At 34.8% G+C, this 21112-nt stretch overlaps 1 protein-coding gene across 3 annotated transcripts in view; it reads left to right on the top strand.

Annotated features, from left to right (window-relative positions):
* XRN1 (5'-3' exoribonuclease 1) overlaps positions 1–21112 on the top strand; it is a 101298-nt gene that overhangs the window by 74900 nt on the left and 5286 nt on the right. For 2 of the 3 annotated variants that reach the window (XM_026018522.2, XM_072727059.1), the window contains exons 31-42: positions 1240–1447; positions 2791–2886; positions 7293–7401; positions 10985–11046; positions 12647–12757; positions 12913–13035; positions 13492–13651; positions 15736–15917; positions 17535–17648; positions 17743–17845; positions 20122–20160; positions 20523–20683. In XM_026018522.2, coding sequence (XP_025874307.1) covers positions 1240–1447; positions 2791–2886; positions 7293–7401; positions 10985–11046; positions 12647–12757; positions 12913–13035; positions 13492–13651; positions 15736–15917; positions 17535–17648; positions 17743–17845; positions 20122–20160; positions 20523–20683 — 1468 coding nt within the window. The remainder of the gene's footprint in view (positions 1–1239; positions 1448–2790; positions 2887–7292; positions 7402–10984; positions 11047–12646; positions 12758–12912; positions 13036–13491; positions 13652–15735; positions 15918–17534; positions 17649–17742; positions 17846–20121; positions 20161–20522; positions 20684–21112) is intronic. The other variant, XM_026018523.2, reaches the window with a different exon arrangement.

The raw sequence follows: 21112 nt of genomic DNA, 5'->3' as shown, positions 1-21112 counted from the left end.
TTTTTATTTGTCCGCAATTTGAATTCTTATTATATGCAAGGTATCACACATACTATTAGGGATGTATCAGTGAGTAAGACAAACATGCTTTCTAGTCTCATCGAGCTTTCATTTCAATGGGAAAGATAATTGTGTAACTGATAATATTATTTAAAATGTGAGAAGTCCTGAGGAGGAGTTCAGGTTTCTAAAAGAGTATGACTTGTCTTGAGAATTCTAGAAAGGTTTCCTTGACAAGTGATATTTAAGATGGGACTTGAAAGACTGAGTAATAGTTAACTAGAGAAAGAAGGAAGAAGAATCACAAATGGTCAGGAAGAGGAAATAGTGTGCAACAAAGGATTTATTCATTCATTCAAAAAAAAAAAGAATGATAATGTGTCTAAACTTCAACAACTATGGAAGATTAGAGTAACAGATAAAAGCAAGGACTGTGGGTCACCTGGGTGACTCAGCAGTTGAGTGTCTGCCTTTGGCTCAGGGCGTGATCCTGGAGTCCCAGAATCGAGTTCTGCATCAGGCTCCCTGCAGGGAGCCTGCTTCTCTCTTTGCCTGTGTCTCTGCCTCTCTCTGCATGTCTCTCATGAATAAATGAATAAAATCTTAAAAAAAAAAAAAAAAAAAAAAAGCAAGGACCATACTGTGCAGGTGCTTATAAGCCAACTTTGAAGGCATATTAGGGATTTTGGTATCTTAATCTTTGTCCTTAAAGCAATGTGAAATCATCAAAATCAGACATGTAACATGATCAGATTTATATTTTAGTGGGATTATGGGTACATGGCCATACTCGCGTGGTTTGAGGAAACAGGAAATTGAGCTGACCCTTGAGGAGTTTGACCACGAAGGAGGTTAGCAGGTTTAAAGCAAGAGGATTGGATTTTTTTGTTTTTAACTTAGAGAGATTTATTTATTTTGGAGCAGCACTGATAGAAAAGTTAAAGTTACAGGAAAAAGGATTATGCTAGAGTGAATGATGCCTGGAATGAGTTCTGTCACGTAACCTTTGTGCTACTTAGGTAGCTAAAAGGCTTCTGAGGGGTCTATTCTGAAACTTTTCAGAAATGTATCATCTTATAAATGGAGATTTTTCTATGATTTCAAGTTCCTCTACTGAATTTAAAAGTAATGTTTACTAATTCAGACTATGGACTGACTATGTACCAAAAAATAATCTGACTCTTCTTCTCCCTAACACATTTAGTATTATTTCCCTCTGAAATAACTGTTTACTTTTAGGTGCTCACCTGGTAGAGGTTATCGACTGCCAACATGTGCCTTGGTGAATCTTACTCATGGGAGTCGCTCTGAAACTGGAAATCAGAAGTTGACAGCCATTGTGAAACCACAACCAGCTGTGAATCACTATGGCTCAAATTCATCAATTTCATCTGGTCATTTGGGAGGCCTGAACCATTCCCCCCAATCACTTTTTGTTCCTACTCAAGTAAGGCTCCTAGTCTTTCATTTCTTTCTGCCCCCTTAAAATCTCAGGCACTTTGTAAGTAAAACCTAATTTGACTTAGTTTTTAAAATATTTTTGATTCAAGTCAACTTCAGATTTGTTTTAAGTTAATAGGCTAGCAAAGGATGTTGTTGGGGCACCTACGTGACTCAGTTGGTTAAGTGCCTACCTTCGGCTCAGGTCATAATCCCGGGGTTCTGGGATTGAGCTCCATCCATGTCAGGATCCCTGCTCAAGCAAGGAGTCTGCTTCTCCCTCTCTGCCTATCCCCTGGATCATGCTGTCTCTCAAATAAATAAATAGAATCTTAAAAAAAAAAAAAAAAGCTACTGATAGCATCCTACATCTCTTTTCATATATTTACTTTTCAAACTAACATTTACATTTTTTTCTTGTAAAACTCAAACGTATTCTATCTGTATGAAATGGCATGAATTTGAAAGGTTAAAAGGGAGAGAATTACATTTATCAAAAGCCATTCTCAATTCTTATCCATGCAACTCATGGGTGATTTCCTCTATTTTATCTTTCTGAGAACAAAAATTGTGACATTTAACCTTATTTAACTCCATGTCACCTTATTTATTCATGAGAGACACAGAGAGGCAGAGACATAGGCTGAGGGAGAGGCAGGCTCCATGAAGGGAGCCCGATGTGGGACTTGACCCCAAGACCCTGAGATCACAACGTGAGCCAAAGGCAGAGAGATGCTCAGCCACTGAGCCAACCAGGCACCCTTCCGTGTCACCAAATCTTAACCACATTTTAATTCAAGTAATACATGTTCATTATAGACTAATTAGAAAACACAGAGATAATAGCAAAGGAGATAGAAGTAAAAATCAAGTTTCATAGGTTACCACTATTAAATTTTGGTGCATTTTTTTTCAGTTTTAATCTGCACAAAATAAATTCCTCATAAGTATTGGCTGATTTTTTAATGTTAGATTACTTTTGTGTAATATTTTAAAGGCTTTAAAAATAAAATTGTTAGATGGTAGCTTGAATGAGATAATTTGTCTGTACTAGAAGACTAAAAACTCTGTTGGTGGGGATATTGATTTAGTATAATCTTCCAAAGCATTTGTCCTGCTTTAAATACTTTTCAATAAAACCATTCAAATCAACTACATATGATGAAGACCATTTTCATTCCAATAGAATATTTTTATGATGACTATTTTGAGCTCCAGGAAAAAAAGAACTGAAATTTCCGATAATGGAAGTTAACATCCTACCTAATGCTAAATAACTTAAATGATCATTTTTTTAATCTTTATTTTTTCACACTTCAGTTTTTTAAGAAATTTTTTGTGCTTTGCCAGGTACCTACTAAAGATGATGATGAATTTTGCAACATTTGGCAGTCCTTACAGGGATCTGGAAAGGTTCAACACTTTCAACCAACTCTACAAGAGAAGGTTGGTATACCTTGTTGGATGGACACTTAGTTTAAAAAAACAATTTACATTTCTTTTGTGGGTATGCAATGATTAGTTTTTTCCTAAAATCTCATAAAATAGAAATAAGTTTTAATCATGAATTTTCATAATTCTCATCAGCCATATATAAAATTTTTTGGACTCATGAGAGGGAATATAGATAATTTTTCTTTTATAAATCAATTATGGATTTTATTTCAGTTTGCAAAATCATAATAACTATATCCAAAATTCAACAAAGGCTTTAATGCAGTTGTTAACTTATTCATTTCCACTTGAATGTGGAGCTTTATGCTAGCAGTTGGTTGTCTTAAATATGAATGAGCAAATTCATATTCCTTGATAGAGATTAAGAAGGGAAAAGAAATTCTAAAGTAGTAGACTCAGATTTAAAAAAAAAAAAAAAAAAGGAAAAAGTAAGGAATAAATCCCTACAATATTTTTCTGCTAGTTACTATCTTCTCAGCTTAGGTCAAGAAGGAATGTTCTCACAAGTTTATAAATCAGTAGCCTGCACCATGAAGGCCTCATTTATTCTAATGTCCTCCAGTGATGGTAGCATTTTCGGATTGAAGAGGAGTAAGTAACAAAGGAAATGATGGTAAAATAAACATAAAAAGTGAGAATGACAAAATACATAGGTCTCCTCTGCCAATGTTCTAAGTTTTGCTTAGATCATCCATAAATCTTTTCTACCCAAATGTAGTCCAAATCCAGATTTTCAAACTCTCTCTTCCTCCCTAATATATTTGATACTGCTAACCATTCATTCTTTAGAAATACTTCATTATCATTCATTTATTTCATTAATTCAGTCAGCATGTATTTATTGAGTTCTTATCATGTACATTGTTCTATTGATGAGAATCTAGCTATAAACAAAATAAAAATTCTGGCCCTCAAACAAGTCGTATTCTAGGGAGGAGAGGACAATAAACAATAAGTAAATTGCATGACATATTAGATGGTAATACAAAAGCTTGAGAAAAATTTCAGAGAAGGAAGATAGAGAACATTGGCAGGAGAGGGAGGAAAAGTTTTGTAGTTTTAAATAAAATGATCAGGTAACATTTGAGTAAAGATTTGAATGAAATGAGGAGTAGAGTATGTAGAAATCTGAGGGGAGAGTATTCCAGACTAATTCAAAGACCATTTTGGCAAAGCCTATTCCAGGTATACTCAAGGAAGAGAAAGAACACCATTTATGGTTTTGAATCAATAGGCTGAGTTGTAGGAACTGTAATTAGATACCATGTAGGACTTTCTGGGTCATTATAAGGACATCATTTTTTACTCCATGAGATTAGGAATAACGAAGGACTTGGAGCAACAGATTGACATGATGTGATTAAATTTTAATAGAGTCATTCTATCTGCTATGTTAAGAATAGAATGTAGAGGAGCCAGGATAGAAACAGATGAGTTAGGAGACCACTGGAATCATCCAGATAGAGTTGATATTGACTTAGACCAGAACAGTAAGAACCTAGAGAAGTGATCAAATTCTAAGCATATTTGGAAGAAATTGCCATCTAATTATGAATTGGATATGGGGTTAAAAGAGAAAAAAGTGTATTAAAGAGTGTGATTGTTAAGGTCTTAGTAACTAAAATGATAGAGTGGCTGTTACCTGAAAAGGGAAAGATTGCAAGTCAAGTAGGTTTGTGGAGAAGATCTGGAGTTCAATTTTGGTCATAGAAAGGTTGAAATATATATTAAACATCTAAGTGGAGATACAGAGTTAGAAATTTCAATTGAGATGTAGAGTTGGACGTTGATTCTGATGGTTATGGAGGATGTCCAAACCAGAGAGAGAAATTTGGGCATGTATGTGTGTATCTATAAAGAGTCAAAAAGATTAGGTGAACCTGACAAACAAGACTGAGAAGGAATGACCATTTTACAGGAAGAAAACCAATAAAGCATGGTGTTCTAGATGCCAAGTGAAGAATGGATGTCAAGGAGAGTAATCAACTGTGTCAAATGCTGGCAGTGGATCAGTTAAAATGAAAACTGAAAATTGACTATAGAGTTTTGCACCTGAGGTCATTGGGAATTTTGACAAGAGCAGTTTCAAATAGAGTGATACGAGTGAAGGAAGAGTTTGTTTAATAAGAGAGAAGGGGAGGGGCGCCCGGGTGTCTCAGTGGTTGAGTGTCTGCCTTTGGCCCCGGGCATGATCCTGGGGTTGGGATCGAGTCCCACATCGAGTCCCACATCGGGCTCCTTGCTTGTTTCTCCCTCTGTGTCTCTGCCTCTCTGTGTGTGTGTCTATCATGAATAAATAAATAAAATCTTTAAAAAAAAAAAATAAGGTGAGAAGAAAAAATGGAAGTAGCAAATATAGGCAATTCCTTCAAGGAGTTACACTCTAAAAGGAAACATTACCCTTGACTCCCCTCTTGCCTTTTGCTTTTTATTCAACTTCTTTCTTATTTTTCCAACTGTTCAGAGGCACTGTTCCCAAAAACCAAACAACAGTTTTTTTTCTCCCCCTTTTATTTTATTGTTTGGTGATGCTGTCTCTTACTTCACTGCTAATTACCACTTAATCTCTGTGACCCATACCTCTCAATCAGGATCTAAGCCAGTATCTCTAACTTTCTAGAAGACAGGTATAGATGGACATCACACCATCACCTCAACTGCAAGATGTATCAGAATTGACCTCACCTAAAGCTTCTTCTCTTACCCTTATTTTTAACACTACCATTTCCCCAAGCGTATATTCTGAAAAGCATGGAATAAAACCTTTTTCCTTTTTTTTTTTTGCAGTGAGATTCTAAGTCTTTGTATCTTGCCAGTTCCCACAACTGGACCTTTGATTGTCATTGATTGTTATCCTAAACCCAGATTAACCTCCTATCTGTGCTTCCTGCTTCTTATCTCTTTGCTTTTTAGTCCTTCTTAAATAGATAGTACTACTTGATGTATCTTTCCTAATGATCTTTCTTGGAGATCCATTCACCTATGTTGGCCCAGTGGCATAATTGAGCAAAATTAATAAGAGTTCCTGGGTTTGAATTCAAGTTTATTGCCTGAGGCACTGTGGTGTGATAAATCTGGTACTGGACTCAGAATCAAGAAAGTAGATTTGGTGACTCAAATTGAGCAACTCTAATTTCCTTGGGCCTTAGATGACCTCTTTTCCAGCCGTAAAAGAATGTTTTTCAAATATAGAATATATGGGGCAGTACTAGTGAAATTCAGCCTCAACTGAAACTAGTATCTAGGCCTTCTATAATCTAACTCTACGTAATTCTTATATAAAGTATGTCCAACTCTTTAGTAAAATGGTCTGTTCTAGTAAGATTGGTCTCTTTACTTTCCCTTCTTCCCACGAGTAGATAATTCCTGTTTCTGGTTATGTGTTCTTACTATTCCTTCCACTTTCCTCTCTATCAAAATGCCCCCTTGATCTCCAGCAAGGTCTGCTAGTTATTTTACCACCTATTTCCTTGAGATAAACTCAATACTTGATACTATACTTCCTCAGGATCTTCTGCATGCTGCTTCTGTTATTGGGTTCTGTTTCATTATTTATATCAGCTAAACACTGTCATGTATTTCCTATTACATTCCAAGAATTATGAGCCACCACATATATCACTTAAAACTGTGAAGCATTTGTTAATAAGCAACCTAGTATTCATCTGATGAGCAAATTTTAGATAACATGATTTTTAAAAACGTATTCAAGCTCTGGAAAAGGCAAAACTATGGAGACAGTAAAGAAATCAGTGGTTGCCCAGGGGTTAGGAGGAAAGGATCAATAGGCAGAGCACAAAAGATTTAAAGGCATTGACAATAATTTGTATGATACTGTAATGGTTCTTGCATGTAATTATACATTTGTCTGAACTCATAGAATGTATAACACCAAGAGTGAACCCAACATAAACTATGGACTTTGAGTAATAATGATGTGTCAGTGTTGGTTCATTATTGTAATAAATGTACCGTTCTGGTGGAGAATGTTGATACTGGAGAATGCTGTACATGGGCAGAAACAGAAGGAATATGAAATATCTCTGTATCTTTCAATTTTGTTGTAAATCTAAAACTGCTCTAAAAAGTCTTTTTTTTTTTTTTTGGAAAAATGTAAGCTTTTATTGGCAAAATACGACAATGTGAGTAGTAAATAGCTTTATGTAGACATCAAATAGAAGAACCAAAAAAACTATACCCAAAATTAGAATATTTTCTAATTAAACTTCTGGCATACTATTTCTCTGATATGGTACTGTGAAATGGGTTTTAGAGTTGAGCTCAAATGTCAGCTCTCTTGTTGTTTAGTTCTACAGCCAGAAACTTTATCACCTTGAAGAAAATAGTGATAATATTAAGAGTTTAAATAAATCATTTATAAGAATTTTAACTTTCAGGTTGCAGTTCTACCTCAAGAAATAAGTCAAGTAACTCAACATCATAAATCTGGCTTTACTGACAACAGTGTTAAATGTCAGCAAAGAAAACATGAGCCTCACAGAAAATGTAAGTTTAAAGTTAAAAATATATTTATGATGCTAACTGCTTCCTTTTTTATTAATTATAAGTTTTATTGAGTTATAATTCAGATGGCATAAAATTCATTTTTTGTAGTATTTAATTAGTGATTTTTTTTGTTTTTTTTTTCACAAAGTTGTACAACCTATTCCATTTTCTAGATTTAGAAAATTTTGATCACTCCAAAAAGAAACACCATACCTATTAGCTGTCATTCCTCCAGCCCCTGGCAACTATTAATTTACTTTCTGTGGACATTTCATATAATCATAAAATTCGTGACTTTTTGTGACTGGCTTCTTTCACTTGGCATAATGAACACAAGGTTCATCCATGTTGTAGTTATAGTATGTATCAATACTTCATTCTTTTTTTTTTTTTTCAGTCCTTTTTATGGCTGAATAATAGTACATTGTATAAATACTACATTTTGTCTATCCATTCATCTATTGATGGATGTTTGGATTGTTTCCACTTTGGGGCTATAATGAATAATGCTATGAATATCTATGTAGAAGTTTTTGTGTGAACATACATCTACAATTCTCTTGAGTATACATCCAATGAGTAGAATTACTTAGTCATATGTTAACTCTGTTTAACTCTTTGTGGAACTACCAAACTGTTTTCCAACTGGTGTTTCCCACCAGCAATATATGGAGAATCCTATTTCTCCACATCTTCCATAATACTTTCTGCTGCCCATCTTTTTTTATTACAGCAGGCCTAGTAGGTGTAAAGTTAAATCTCTTTGTGGTTTTCATTTGTGATTCATTAATGACTAAAAGACATTGGGCATCTTTTGATGTGCCTGTTGACAATTTGTGTATCTTTGGAGAAATGCTTATTCAAGTCCTGTGCTCATTTTAAAATTAAATTATTTTTCTTTGCATCCTTGAGTTATGTGAGTCCTTTACATCTTCTATGCACTACATGCATATTGAGATATTTGATTTGCAAATAAGTGCTATTGCTTTTTGTGTTGTCTTTTTAACTTTATAGTGTTCTTGAAACAAGTTTTTAATTTTGATCAATTCTAATTTATCTTTTCTACTTCCTCTTTAGTCACTTGTGCTTTGGATGTCATAGCCAAGAAACAATTGCATAATCTAAGGTCACAAAGATTTATACCTGTCTTTTCTTCTAAGAGATTTGTAGTTTTGGGTCTTATATTTAGATCTTTTTTCTATTTCTAAGTATTTGTATATGGTATGAAGTAGGGATCCATATTCATTCTTTTGCATGTGGATATCCAGTTGTTTCAGCACCCTTTGCTGAAAGTCTGTTCTTTTTGCATTGAATTTTCTTGGCACCCCATTGAATTTTTCTTGGCACCCTTGTTCTAAATCAATTGACTGTAGATGTATGGGTTTATTTATGACTTCTCAATTCTATTCCATGGATCTATATGCCATCTATATGCAAAGAACACACTATCTTAATTTATTATAGCTTTGTTATAAATTTTGAAATTTGGAACTTTGAGTCCTCCAGCTTTGTTTTTCTTTTTCAACATTGTTTTGTCTGTTCTGATCTCTTGCATTCTATATGAATTATAGGATCACCCTCCCTATTTCTGCGAAAATGGCAGCTGGATTTTCTATAGAGATTGCATTGAATCTGTAGATCATTTTGGAGAGTATTGTCATCTTAATAGTATTATCTTCCTATCCATGAATGTCTTTCCATTTATTTAAGTCTTCTTTAATTTCCTTCAATGATGTCTTTTTCTTTTTAACATTTTATTTATTTATTCATGAGAGACACAGAGAGACAGAGAGGCAGGGACACAGGCAGAGGGAGAAGCAGGGTCCTTGCAGGGAGCCTGATACGGGACTCAATCCTGGGACACCAGGATCACATCCTGAGCCGAAGGCAGACGCTCAACTGCTGAGCCACCCAGGCATCCCTCCTTCAGTGATGTCTTGTAGTTTTCAGTATACAAGCCTTACATCTTTTTAAAAATGTATTCCTAGTATTATATTGTTTTTAATGCTATTTATTATCAGTGGAACTGTTTTTTCTTTTTTTAAATATTTTATTTATTGAAAGAAAGAGTAGAGGGAAGTGCTGAGGGGAGGAAGAGGGAGAGAATCTCCAGCAGACTCTGCACTGAGTGTAGAGCCCAATGTGGGGCTTAATCCCACGACCCTGAGATCATGACCTGAGTCAAAACCAAAAGTTGGATGCTCAAGCCACCCAGGTGTCCCAAGAATGACCTTTTAAAATATTTTTCTAAAAAGCTATTTTCAAAAAAATTTTGTGATTTTATAACCTTGATTCAGGTTGATAATTGCTAAACTATTTTTTGTACCAGTTCCTAACTTATTTTTGTTTTTGTTTTTGTTTTACATTTTAACTATAGATTAATGTCCCTATAAATCTGATAAATACAACTTAAATATTTTATACAACTTAAATATTTTGTTTAACTGAAATATGGTGTGATTTTTCTTCAAATCATTATTTACATGAATATATATAAACTACATTATCTGGAATTCCAGTTAGCTTTGTTGTGTGTGTCTCAACAAAGGCTTCATGTCAGTACACATTAACTTGCTTTTTCTTTTCCTCCTTTTTGCAAAAGATTATTTCTTTCCCTTCCTTTTCTTCCTTACCTCCCTTACCTCCCCCTCCTCTCCCCTTTTTATTCCCCTCTCCTGTTCCCTGTCTTCCTATATTTGTTCATGTCTTCCCTTCTCTCTTCATCCCATACCTCCTCCCTGCTGCTTTTCTCACCTTCTCTTTCCTCCTTCCTTCTTCCTTTTTTCCTTTCTACCTTCCTCCTTTTTTTTTTTTTTTTTTTTTTTAAGATTTTATTTAGTTATTTGACAGAGCACAAGCAGGGGGAGCAGGAAGAGAAGCAGAATTCCCTGCTGAGCAAGGATCCACATTTGAGGCTCCATCTCAGGACCCAAGGATCATGGCCTGAGCTAAAGGCAGACATTTAACCAACTGAGCCACCCAGGCACCCCTCTTCCTTCTTCTTCTGATTTATCCTTTTCATTTTTCCTACCATTTTCTCAATGTCCCCTTAACAAGAATACTAAAATAGCTTCTTAGTTTTTCTCTTACACTCCTTTTATCTATTCAGTAAGCCACTGCCATATTTTAATCTCCGTAAAGCACAATTCTGATCAGATCACTACTTGCTCAAAACCTTTCTGTGATCAGCTGCTGATTGCCTACCAGATTAGCTCCATTATGTTCCTTGACCTCCAGCAGAACTGTTCTATTTAAGAGTTTCATAAATACATTCCTTGTTTTGTGCCTCCATTTCTTTTCTCCTGTTATTTCCTTTGCCTAGAATGCTTAGCCTCCTACTCTGCCTTTTGCAAGCTTACATACCTTGAGACTCAGTTACATGTCACCTTTCCTTTTCCTTTATTATTGTTATCTGTATCTCTTCTCCCACTCATCTACATTATAATTTTTCAAAATGAAGGCCTTTTTCTTCTTAGAATTCTATAAGTTTCCAACACAGTCTTGCTGTAGCAAATATTTGGTAAATTTAACTGTTTGTAGCAGTATTTTTCACTTACCATAATTCCTATTTTCTTGTTTCTAGTTAAAGAAGAGTGTAAGAGTCCTAAAACTGAGACTCGGTTACAAAAAATATCAAATAAGCAGGTAAGCTTTCTTAAATCAAATTTCTAGTAGCCAACTTTTGTTAGTAGCTCTGTGACATCTGAATTTTACAGCCCAAATCCATAAGGTGTGTGACAAGAAGGTTACTAAAGTATGTAACTACCTCTGACACTTAGATGAGAGGTTACACAATTAGAGGAGGATTTGGGACTAGAAATGTTCGTATATATGTGTATGTGTATGTATATATACAAACACATATATATATTTAATAGTTGGGTGGCCTTGAGAAACTCATTATACCTCTCACAGCCTCAACTATCTTCATCTTTAAAATGGAGTAAAGAGGCACCTGGGTGGCTCAGTAGGTTAAGCATCTATCTGTCTTTGTCAGAGGTCGTGATGCCAGGGTCCTGGGATCTAGCCCCACATCAGCCTTCCTGCTCAGCGGGGAGCCTACTTCTCCTTCTCTCTCTGTCTGACGCTCCCCCTGCTTGTGCTCTCTCTTTCTATCAAATGAATAAATAAAATTTTTAAAAATAAGTAAAATAAAATGGAGTAAAAATAGGTTACTTGTCTCACTCCATATATGTAGTCTATATACATATGTACCTACATACATACAAACATACCTACATACATGAATGTATGTATAAAATATGTGGAAATATGTGTATGTATTCAGTGAATCAATTTAGAATCAGCCTACCAAAGTTAATGGTTAATTCTATGGAGTAGCTTGATGGGAGGAAGCTGAAATCATTTATGTTTTATTTTATATAGCCTCTGATGATTGGTAAGGAGAATATACACATTTTATAATCAAAGAATAACAAATTTTTACTCTAAAAACATTCAACATGTACACTTATGGTATATGTACTTTATGCATACTATATTTTATTTATTTTTTTTAATTTTTTATTGATTTATGATAGTCACAGAGAGAGGGAGAGAGAGAGAGGCAGAGACACAGGCAGAGGGAGAAGCAGGCTCCATGCACCGGGAGCCCGATGTGGGATTCGATCCCGGGTCTCCAGGATCGCGCCCCGGGCCAAAGGCAGGCGCCAAACCGCTGCGCCACCCAGGGATCCCATGCATACTATATTTTAATATGAAGTTTTAAAAAATTAGATCTTTTATAAGTTAGTAATATATCAAATTTGTAAAAGACATATTAGCAGAGTATTTGGCACATAACAGGGTCTCAGTAAATAGAATCTGTTAATATTTAGATACCAGTAAATGGTTGACTTTTAAGGTCCTCTTTTTCAGAAACTCTTATGCTATAATTTCCTTAATTCTGGAGAAGGAATCTATAAACTTTTTCATGGATTCTTTCTCAGAATAATATTTTTAATGCTAAAATAAAATACGTAAGATTTGAAAGAAATTTAATTATATTGAAAGACAATTAGAATCACCCCTATTGCCAACATTCATAATTGAAGGAAAACTTCTAAATTCATTTAGAAGTTAATGAAGATAAAGATCTAAGTTTTTGCTCATCCAAGTTTGCAGGTCCCCTTCTTATGATATAAAAGAAAATGGCACATAAAAACACTTGCACCAATTTATTTAGAACACTATTAAGTAGCAGCTATTTTATTTGCACAAAAAGCTCATTCTTACTCTTTTATAGATGATTGGAGGGCCTGCCAAATGTAATATTAAGCTATTGAAGAGAAATGAAAGTGCAGAAGTCTCAGAAAACCAAAAGGTTGTGACTGGTTACCCAAATGCTATTGATAAGGTAAAAGACTATTTATTCAATTTCTCTTCCCAAACTTTAGCACCTGGGAAGTTGATTGAGTAAAAAGTAAATGATCATTTTTGTACCTAAAATTCTTAGCCTTTTCTATGTCCTTATATTTTCATCTTCATGCACAAAATATTTATTCCTTTTAGCCTAACCCTGGAATTGAGAACTTTTTAGCATCCTTGAATATCTCCAGAGAAAATGAAATACAGTCATCTCATCGTGAAGAGCCTCCAAGTGAAGAACTTTTGTCACCGCAGTCATTTGCTATGGTTCGTAGTTTGTTAGAGCTTTTGTACTAGAGTAATTTCACTGTTGTGGCCTATATGCGTATATACCCCACGCAGCTGTTAAAACAGTTTTATCTCCCATGTACTGGTGTGTTGCATCATTATTGTCATATTGTGAGGAAAACCATGCCTCCCTGGGGAATTTAGCTGTTTGTTTGTTTTCCTCTTTAAACCGTATAGCTCCCTTCCTTTTCAAACATTGCTACCAGACAATTTGGTCAGGTTAAATAGAAGGATTAAGTATTATTTCTGTGGCAGAAAACATGTGTATTTTTGTTCAACTCTAGACTTGATTTTGCTTACACCTTATTTAAATGTAGTTACCATCTTAATTTTTAACAATGGAACTCATTAAGAGAGGGTTTATAGCTCTGTAAGTCTAATGTTAACTTTTCTCCACCTACCCCCACCATCCTCATACAATCATTTTCAAAACAGAAGGGAACTCGGATGCTTAAAGAAATACTAAAAATTGATGGCTCTGATGCTGTGGACCATAAAAATGAAATGAAGCAGTTTGATAATGAAGTCACTGTGTCCTCTAATAGAAGAGATGAATATGAACCTTCCTCCCAGCCTAAACAAAATAAGAAATTAAGTACGTAAACCAAGTATTATTATTAATAACCAGTTATCATTTCAAATCTTCAGTTCATTTGGGGGTTTTTGTCACAAGCTTTTGAAAATAAAACTACTTGCATTTTTTAAAGAGTATAATTAAGAGTAACAAATGAGAGTATAATTTTTATATTTGTCATTAAATAATAATATAATTATGTAACCAATAGATCAATATAGTTTCTGTCTTATGATTACTTAAATTGTGCTATTGTAGATTCTCATTCTGTAGTACTCAAATCTAGGAAAGTTTTCACATTCTAGCTTTTATTCCTCAGTAATTTAAAAACAATTAGCTTAAATACATTATTTAACTTTATTAAGATTTTTTTCTATTTATAAAATGAGAATAACATTGCAAATGACGTGTGATAATTATGTGATAAATATAAAGCAGTTAGCACTGTGTCTGGCATACTGTAGGAAACAATAATTGATATTAGTATTATGTTATGATAGCTTGACCAACATAAAAATAGAAAAAGTTATAAAATCAATTAAAAATAATTAATGGAGGGGTGCCTGGGTGGCTCAGTTAGTTAAGCATCCAACTCTTGATTTTGGCTCAGGTCATGATCTCAGGGTTATGAGATTAAGCCCCATATTGGGCTCCGTGCTGGTTATGGAGCCTGCTTGAGATTCTCTCCCTTTCCCTCTGCCTCTCCCCCACCCCCTTTCTCTCTCCCTCTCTTAAAAAAAAAAATGAAGGGAGATATTGGAAAGTAGATATTGGAAAGTAAAACTACCTTAAAACTATGAAGCCTATAGCATACAATCTGGCACATGCCAGATTTTAATGCATGTCCATCATGGCTCCTACTATCTGTGTCCCCTATACTTTAGCATTTTGTCTGTGTAATTCTCTGCAGAAGCCTCCTAGGAAGAATAACTAATGCAAAAGTAAGTTGGGACAGAACAGATCTGAGATCATTAAGGATCAAAATCTGGAGCCTAGCTTCATTTATTTTATATTCCAGTGCATATTAGAATAAATAATTAATTTTGAATTCCGGTAACTATTAGGAAACTATCATGGTGACAGACATGCTCTTGAAATAGAACAAAATAAAATTTTAGTATATGTGCTGCCGAAGCGAGCACAAAATTAAAATTTTAAAACAAACTGGCAAAGACCACTGTCAAAAACAATTAGCTTTATTTATTTCAGAATAGTGAAGAATATGATATGTCTTAGAATCAAGAGCTCGTGGTATACCTGGGTGGCTCAGTAGTTGGGCATCTGCCTTTGGGTCAGGCCGTGATCCTGGGGTCCCGGATTGAGTCCCACATCGGGCTCCCCACAGGGAGCCAGCTTCTCTTTCTGCCTATGTCTCTGGCTCTCTCTCTCTCTCTCATGAATAAATAAATAAAATCTTTAAAAAAATAAAATAAAAAGAATGAAGAGCTCAGAAACCAGCCCAAATTACAGAGCTAATAAGTTGTGACTTTGGGCAAGCCACTTTACCTTTTTGTAATCTATAAGAATTTAGGTTCATTCTTAACTGAGGTATGCTCTTGTTCTATTAGCCAGTTTATTGATCATAAAGTGAACTTTTAGAATGTTTAATCATCTTCTAAAAGTACTTTTTAAAAGGGTTACTTTTAGAAAAAACATTTAAGCAGCATCATTTGGGAGCAACAAAACCATTTATCCATGTGTCTCAGAATATAGGATGGTATTTTGACAAGACTGAAGCCAAAGCCTCACAACTTAGGAATTAATTGTAAATCAGCTCAAGAAAACTATTTGTTCAAATTTTGCTTTGCTCAAATATAACTATATAGTCATTGATCTCTCGAGATGTCCATTTTTAGTAGTCAGCTACTTACCATATTTTAAAAATCTTTGTCGTAGTCATGTATCATTAATCAGTTATAATCATCTAAAAATCTTTATTGAATTCTTGGTAATTTTAGGCAATACTAAACGGTTCCAATATTTGCTTCACAGGAGATTCCTCTTTTCACGTTTTAACAGTTTTCTGCTTGCTATCTATAAAACCTTATAGTAATTGGATACTTCAATATAACATTTAATAAGATATCCTTTTCTGTTTTTGGTAGCTTCTTATATGAATAAGCCTCACAGTACTAGCGAATACCATAATGTTCAGTCTATGGACCATGTGTGTTGGCCTGCTTCCAGCCATATCCCTCCTGTGTCCACACCAGTAACTGAACTTTCTCGAATTTGTTCCCTTGTTGGAATGCCACAACCAGATTTCTCCTTTCTTAGAACACCACAGGTATAGTATATTACTGTTCCGTTTATATAAGTTCTCTAACACTGAACTTAAATAAATTGAAAATCTTTGGCTAAAAATAATATAATGGAAAAAAATTTTTAAATAAAATAATAATATGGAGCTGACTTTTTTTTTCTTTATGAGCGACATAGACTTATATTTCCCACTATGGGTCACTCGTGTTTATCACAGAGCCCACAGAGATGAGATGCTGACAGAGAGGAACCTGGGCAGCACATAGCCTGGACAGATTGATAGAGCTAGGGATCTTGGTCTGCTGCTGTAGACCAAGTTTGGGCCTCATAAATTCCCACTTTTTTTTTTTTTTTTTTTTTGAGGACCTTCAACAATTTTTGTTTACTTGTGTTCTGTCCATATTAACTTTTAGAAATTGAAACTGGAAAACATTAAAAATACTTATTAAAAATAACTTTTCAAAAACTTAGTGGGAAGAGTGGCAACTGCTCTACATTTTTGCATCTTTTCCATCCCTAGCTTAACAGAGAAGCTAGATTCTCATATTTGCTTCTTATTATCAGTCTCTTGTGCTGTATTTTGGTTGAAATACACAAAGAAAAATCTGGCCCAAACTGATTGATAGAGAAAGGGAGAGAATTTTAATAACTTTTTCAGATAATGGATATTTTTCACTACTACATTATAATGTGATACTTTCTTAGAAGTTAGTTGCAATGTGGAATCTAAAGCTATATCAGTGAATTTTCTGTCCTGTTTATACTTGTAAGAAACTGAGAGTGGTAAAGGCAAATAACACCTTAATACTATTATGAAAATAGTTTTGACTTCAAGGACCTCCTTAAAGGGTTTCAGGGACCCCCAGGATCCCCAAAATGTACCTTAAGAACCACTTACTACAGGAAGGATTGTTTTATCCTCTTCATATCCAAGTTCTTGATATAGTCTCACTTAAAACAGAAAGCAAACTTAAACTAACATTATTACATAAAAATGACTATCTTTTTAAAAAGTAGAATTTTAAAAAAATTTTTGTAAGACAAAAAATGTATAATAAGTTATAACTTAAATGTGAACATAAGCTTGGTCATTACTGCTCAGTCTTTCAGATTTTGGCAGTTAATTCATATTAATTAAATATCTGTTTGTGGAAGGGAGTCAGCAAATTTTTTTTTCAAGGGCCAGATAGTAAATAATTTAGGCTTTGTGGACCATATGGTCTCTATCGCAACTACTCAGCGAGGCTGTTAAAGTATGAAAGTAAACATAGGCAACAAATCAAAGAATGGACTCGGCTATGTTGCAAAAAAAAAAATAAAAACACCTTATTTATAAAAACAACAAAAAGGCCTACAACCCTTGGTATAAAGAAAAAAAAAATTGTTGGCTTTCATTTGTATTAGGATTTTTGACCCTTGAGCTAATTAAAGAACATTTTATTTTATAAGCATTGCAAGATAAGAAAACAATTTTTAAATTTTTTAGGGCAATCCAAAACTAAACTGATCATCCTTTTTGGATTTTTGAATACTTTTTTATAGACTGTCACATGAAATTATTCTGCTTGTTTAGACTAAGCTTGAGGGGAGGACGTCAACATCCTAGACAGATAACTTTACAAACATTCATATTCTTTTTTAGACAATGACAGTTTGTCAGGTAAAGTTATCTAATGGCTTACTGGTACATGGACCACAGTGCCATTCTGAAAATGAAGCCAAGGAAAAAGCTGCACTTTTTGCTTTACAACAATTGGTAAGAATTGATCCTGACTTCTCTACTAAACTTTTAATTAATCTCTATGGACGTTTTTGTTGCATGGTCTTCTAACTTTTAAATACTTCCATAGGGCTCCTTGGGAGTGAATTTCCCTTTGCCTCCACCACTATTTCCAAATTATCCTCCTGCTGTACCACCTGGAACCATTCCTCCAGTTTTTCCTCAAACTACTGGTGAGATATTTGGCTCTTCTAAATATTTACTGAGTTACTATTTTAAAAAGTTATTTCAAGTGCTCATTTCAGCAGCACATATACTAGACAGTTATTTTAAGAAGTATCATTTCGAGGAAACCAAAAAATTTATCTAAATGTCTAGGGAATGAAAGAACGAATTGTGGCTCCACTGTGGCTAAAGTAGGACTGTTCTTTATTCTGGGCAGTTCCTTATTCCCCCGTAGCTGCCACCAGATGAATTTGGATTTAAGTCAGACACCAAAACAGAAAGAAAACAGAGGTAGAAGGGATAAAAAACAGGTAAGGCTTGGAAGCTGTGGATATGAAAGAAATGAAGAATGAAGGAGTTTTTAACTTTACTATGTATCTCTCAATATTCTCTCATAACTGTCTTCCTCCTTTAAATGTAGAGCCTGAGTTATCAACCAGGTAGCTCCCTGCTTTCTGTAGCCATTTGGGGTCTTCGAAATGTTCTGAGGGAATGAAAAGGTCACTGGAATCAGGATGGTTTTGTCTAGGCTCTTTTATTTACTGACTTTGAGAAAAACGTGTAACCTTTTAGGAACTCCATTTTCTTATTTATGGTAGGCTGTGTCCAGGATTTCTTTGAAATCATTTTGTAATTTCATGATTCTAAATCTTAAGCTCATTAAACATGTCTTTTTATCATCGCTTTTTCCTAATATCAGTTGGCTTCTTTATATCCTAATCATCATCATTTTAAAACCAATCATTTGTTTATTTGAAGTTTAAAAAATTTCTTTTCTGAGCCTACTATATGCCAGGTATTATTCTAAGACCTCTATATATCAAATCCTCACTACCAGCATTATAAAATTTAATAATGCGGGCAGCCCGGTGGCTCAGCGGTTTACTGCCGCCTTCAGTCCAGGGCCTGATCCTGGAGACCCGGGATCGAGTCCCACATCAGGCTCCCTGCGTGGAGCCTGCTTCTCCCTCTGCCTGTGTCTCTGCCTCTCTCTCTCTCTCTCTCTCTCTCTCTCTCTCATGAATAAATAATTTTTTTAAAAATCTTTAAAAAAAAGAAAATGTAATTTGCCTAAGGACCTAAGCTCCTGAGTAGCAAAACTGGCATTAATTTAATTTGACTGCCTTTTCACTTTCAAAACTGAATCCAGTAACTATATATAAATTTTTAGTGTAATTAGTATATGTAGGTTATGAGAATGTAATATCTAAAAGGAATGATTGTTTCTCACTTATCAATATTTTACAGCTTGAAATTTTTACCTTTTTCATATTAATTATTACATTTATGTTCATTACTGTATCATGTTTATAATATTGTATTCCTATCTACCAAGAAGTTTAAGGTTATAATTGGAATTCTTTTGGTCTTGTAATAGGTGCCCTCCAACGACCCAATTAAAATTCATGGTATAGGTAAAAGCCAAGAGATTTCAGTGTTAATCAGGGGGGAAAAAATGAATTATCAGATTAACATTTTAAAGTTATCTTATAGATTTCTATTTTATGGTATTAAAAGTCAAGCTCTACGTTGGGCATGGAGTCTGCTTAATATTCTCTTCTCCCTCTGCCCCTGCCTCCGCTCTAAAAACAAATAAGCAGACAAACAAAAACAATACAGACTGCTTGGGTTCCTCAAAAAATTGAGAATAAAAGTGATCAGCAATACCACTGCTGGGTATTTACCCAAAGAAAACAATAACACTAATTCAGAAAGATGTATGCACGCTTATGGAAGAAACCTGAGTGTCCACCAGAATAAAACAGAGAAAAACAACAAATGCTATATGATTTCATTTATATGCAGAATCTAAAAACAAACAAAACAGAACAGACTCATAAGTGGTGGTTGCCAGAGGAGAAGGGTGTGGGGGTATGGGCAAACAGGTGAAGGAACCAAGAGGTACAAACTTCCAGTTAATAAACAAGGCACAAAAATGAAAAGTACAGCAGAGGGAATATATTCAATTATATTTTAATTACTTTGGTGACAGGTAGTAATCACACCACACGGTGAGTACTTTGTAATGTACATAAATGTCAAACTACTGTTGTACACCTGATACTTATATAGTATATCAACTGTATTTCATAGGCTCCCCAGGTGATTCAGATACTCAAATCAGGTTTGGAAACTACTGGTTCAGTATGCTTTTAATAAGAAACAAAATGTAATTTTTTTTGTAATTACAAATATTAGAATAGGGAAAAGAAAAGAAAAATTCTACATGTCATATGAAAGTGATCAGATTTCAAGACTTGAGCTTTTTTGGTTTTTTTTGTAGGCTGGGATCACTATGGAAGCAACTTAGCATTGGGGGCAGGTGAGATCCTTAAGATTTCTCTCTTTGTGCCCTGACTTTTCTCCCCCAAGGGACAGTGTCATGATCCTTTTAATATTTTTTAATAGTATTAAAAATATTTCTAAAGCTCATATAAGTATATGGTACTATTGACCTTTGTAAGCCAGACAGCATAATGACAAGCTGACTTACGTAGATATTTCTTGGTCCTAAGGGGGATTCCCAAGGTGGAATGTTGTAAGCAAAATTAATCATAAGATAAGTGTATGCCCTTTGCCAAGATGAAAAAAAAAACAAAAAAGAGTAGCAAAGGGAGATCTTAAATTTCAGGGTTTTGATTATACCATTTTACTAAAAAAGAAATTTTCCATGATTCTTAACAGCTAATATAATGCCTTCATCATCTCACCTCTTTGGCTCCATGCCATGGGGACCACCAGTGCCAGTTCCTGGAAAACCCTTTCATCATACTTCATATTCTGGGACCATGCCCATGGCTGGGGGAATGCCAGGTGGTGTGCACAATCAATTCATACCTCTACAGGTGAGACCTCAAAAGAGAATTACTATATTTTTAAGAGAGTTAATTTTTTAATGCTTAAGGACTATTGAGAAAATTTTGTTTATTTAATTATTATTCATTCAATGCCAACTAGAAGCCCAGTACTGGTCTGGGTGCTAAGACTATATATTATGACTGGTGGTCAGGGTTCCTGGCTGGCTCAGTTGATAAGGCATACAACTCTTGATCTCAGGGTCATGAGTTCAAGACCCACATTGAGGGATCCCTGGGTGGCGCAGCGGTTTAGCGCCTGCCTTTGGCCCAGGGCGCGATCCTGGAGACCCGGGATCGAATCCCACATCGGGCTCCCGGTGCATGGAGCCTGCTTCTCCCTCTGCCTATGTCTCTGCCTCTCCCTCTCTGTGTGACTATCATAAATAAAAAATAAAAATAAAAAAGGTTCAAGACCCA

This window comes from Vulpes vulpes, chromosome 11 (genome assembly GCF_048418805.1).
Source record: "Vulpes vulpes isolate BD-2025 chromosome 11, VulVul3, whole genome shotgun sequence".
NCBI lineage: Eukaryota > Metazoa > Chordata > Mammalia > Carnivora > Canidae > Vulpes > Vulpes vulpes.
This window is presented reverse-complemented; position numbering and strand designations above follow the sequence as displayed.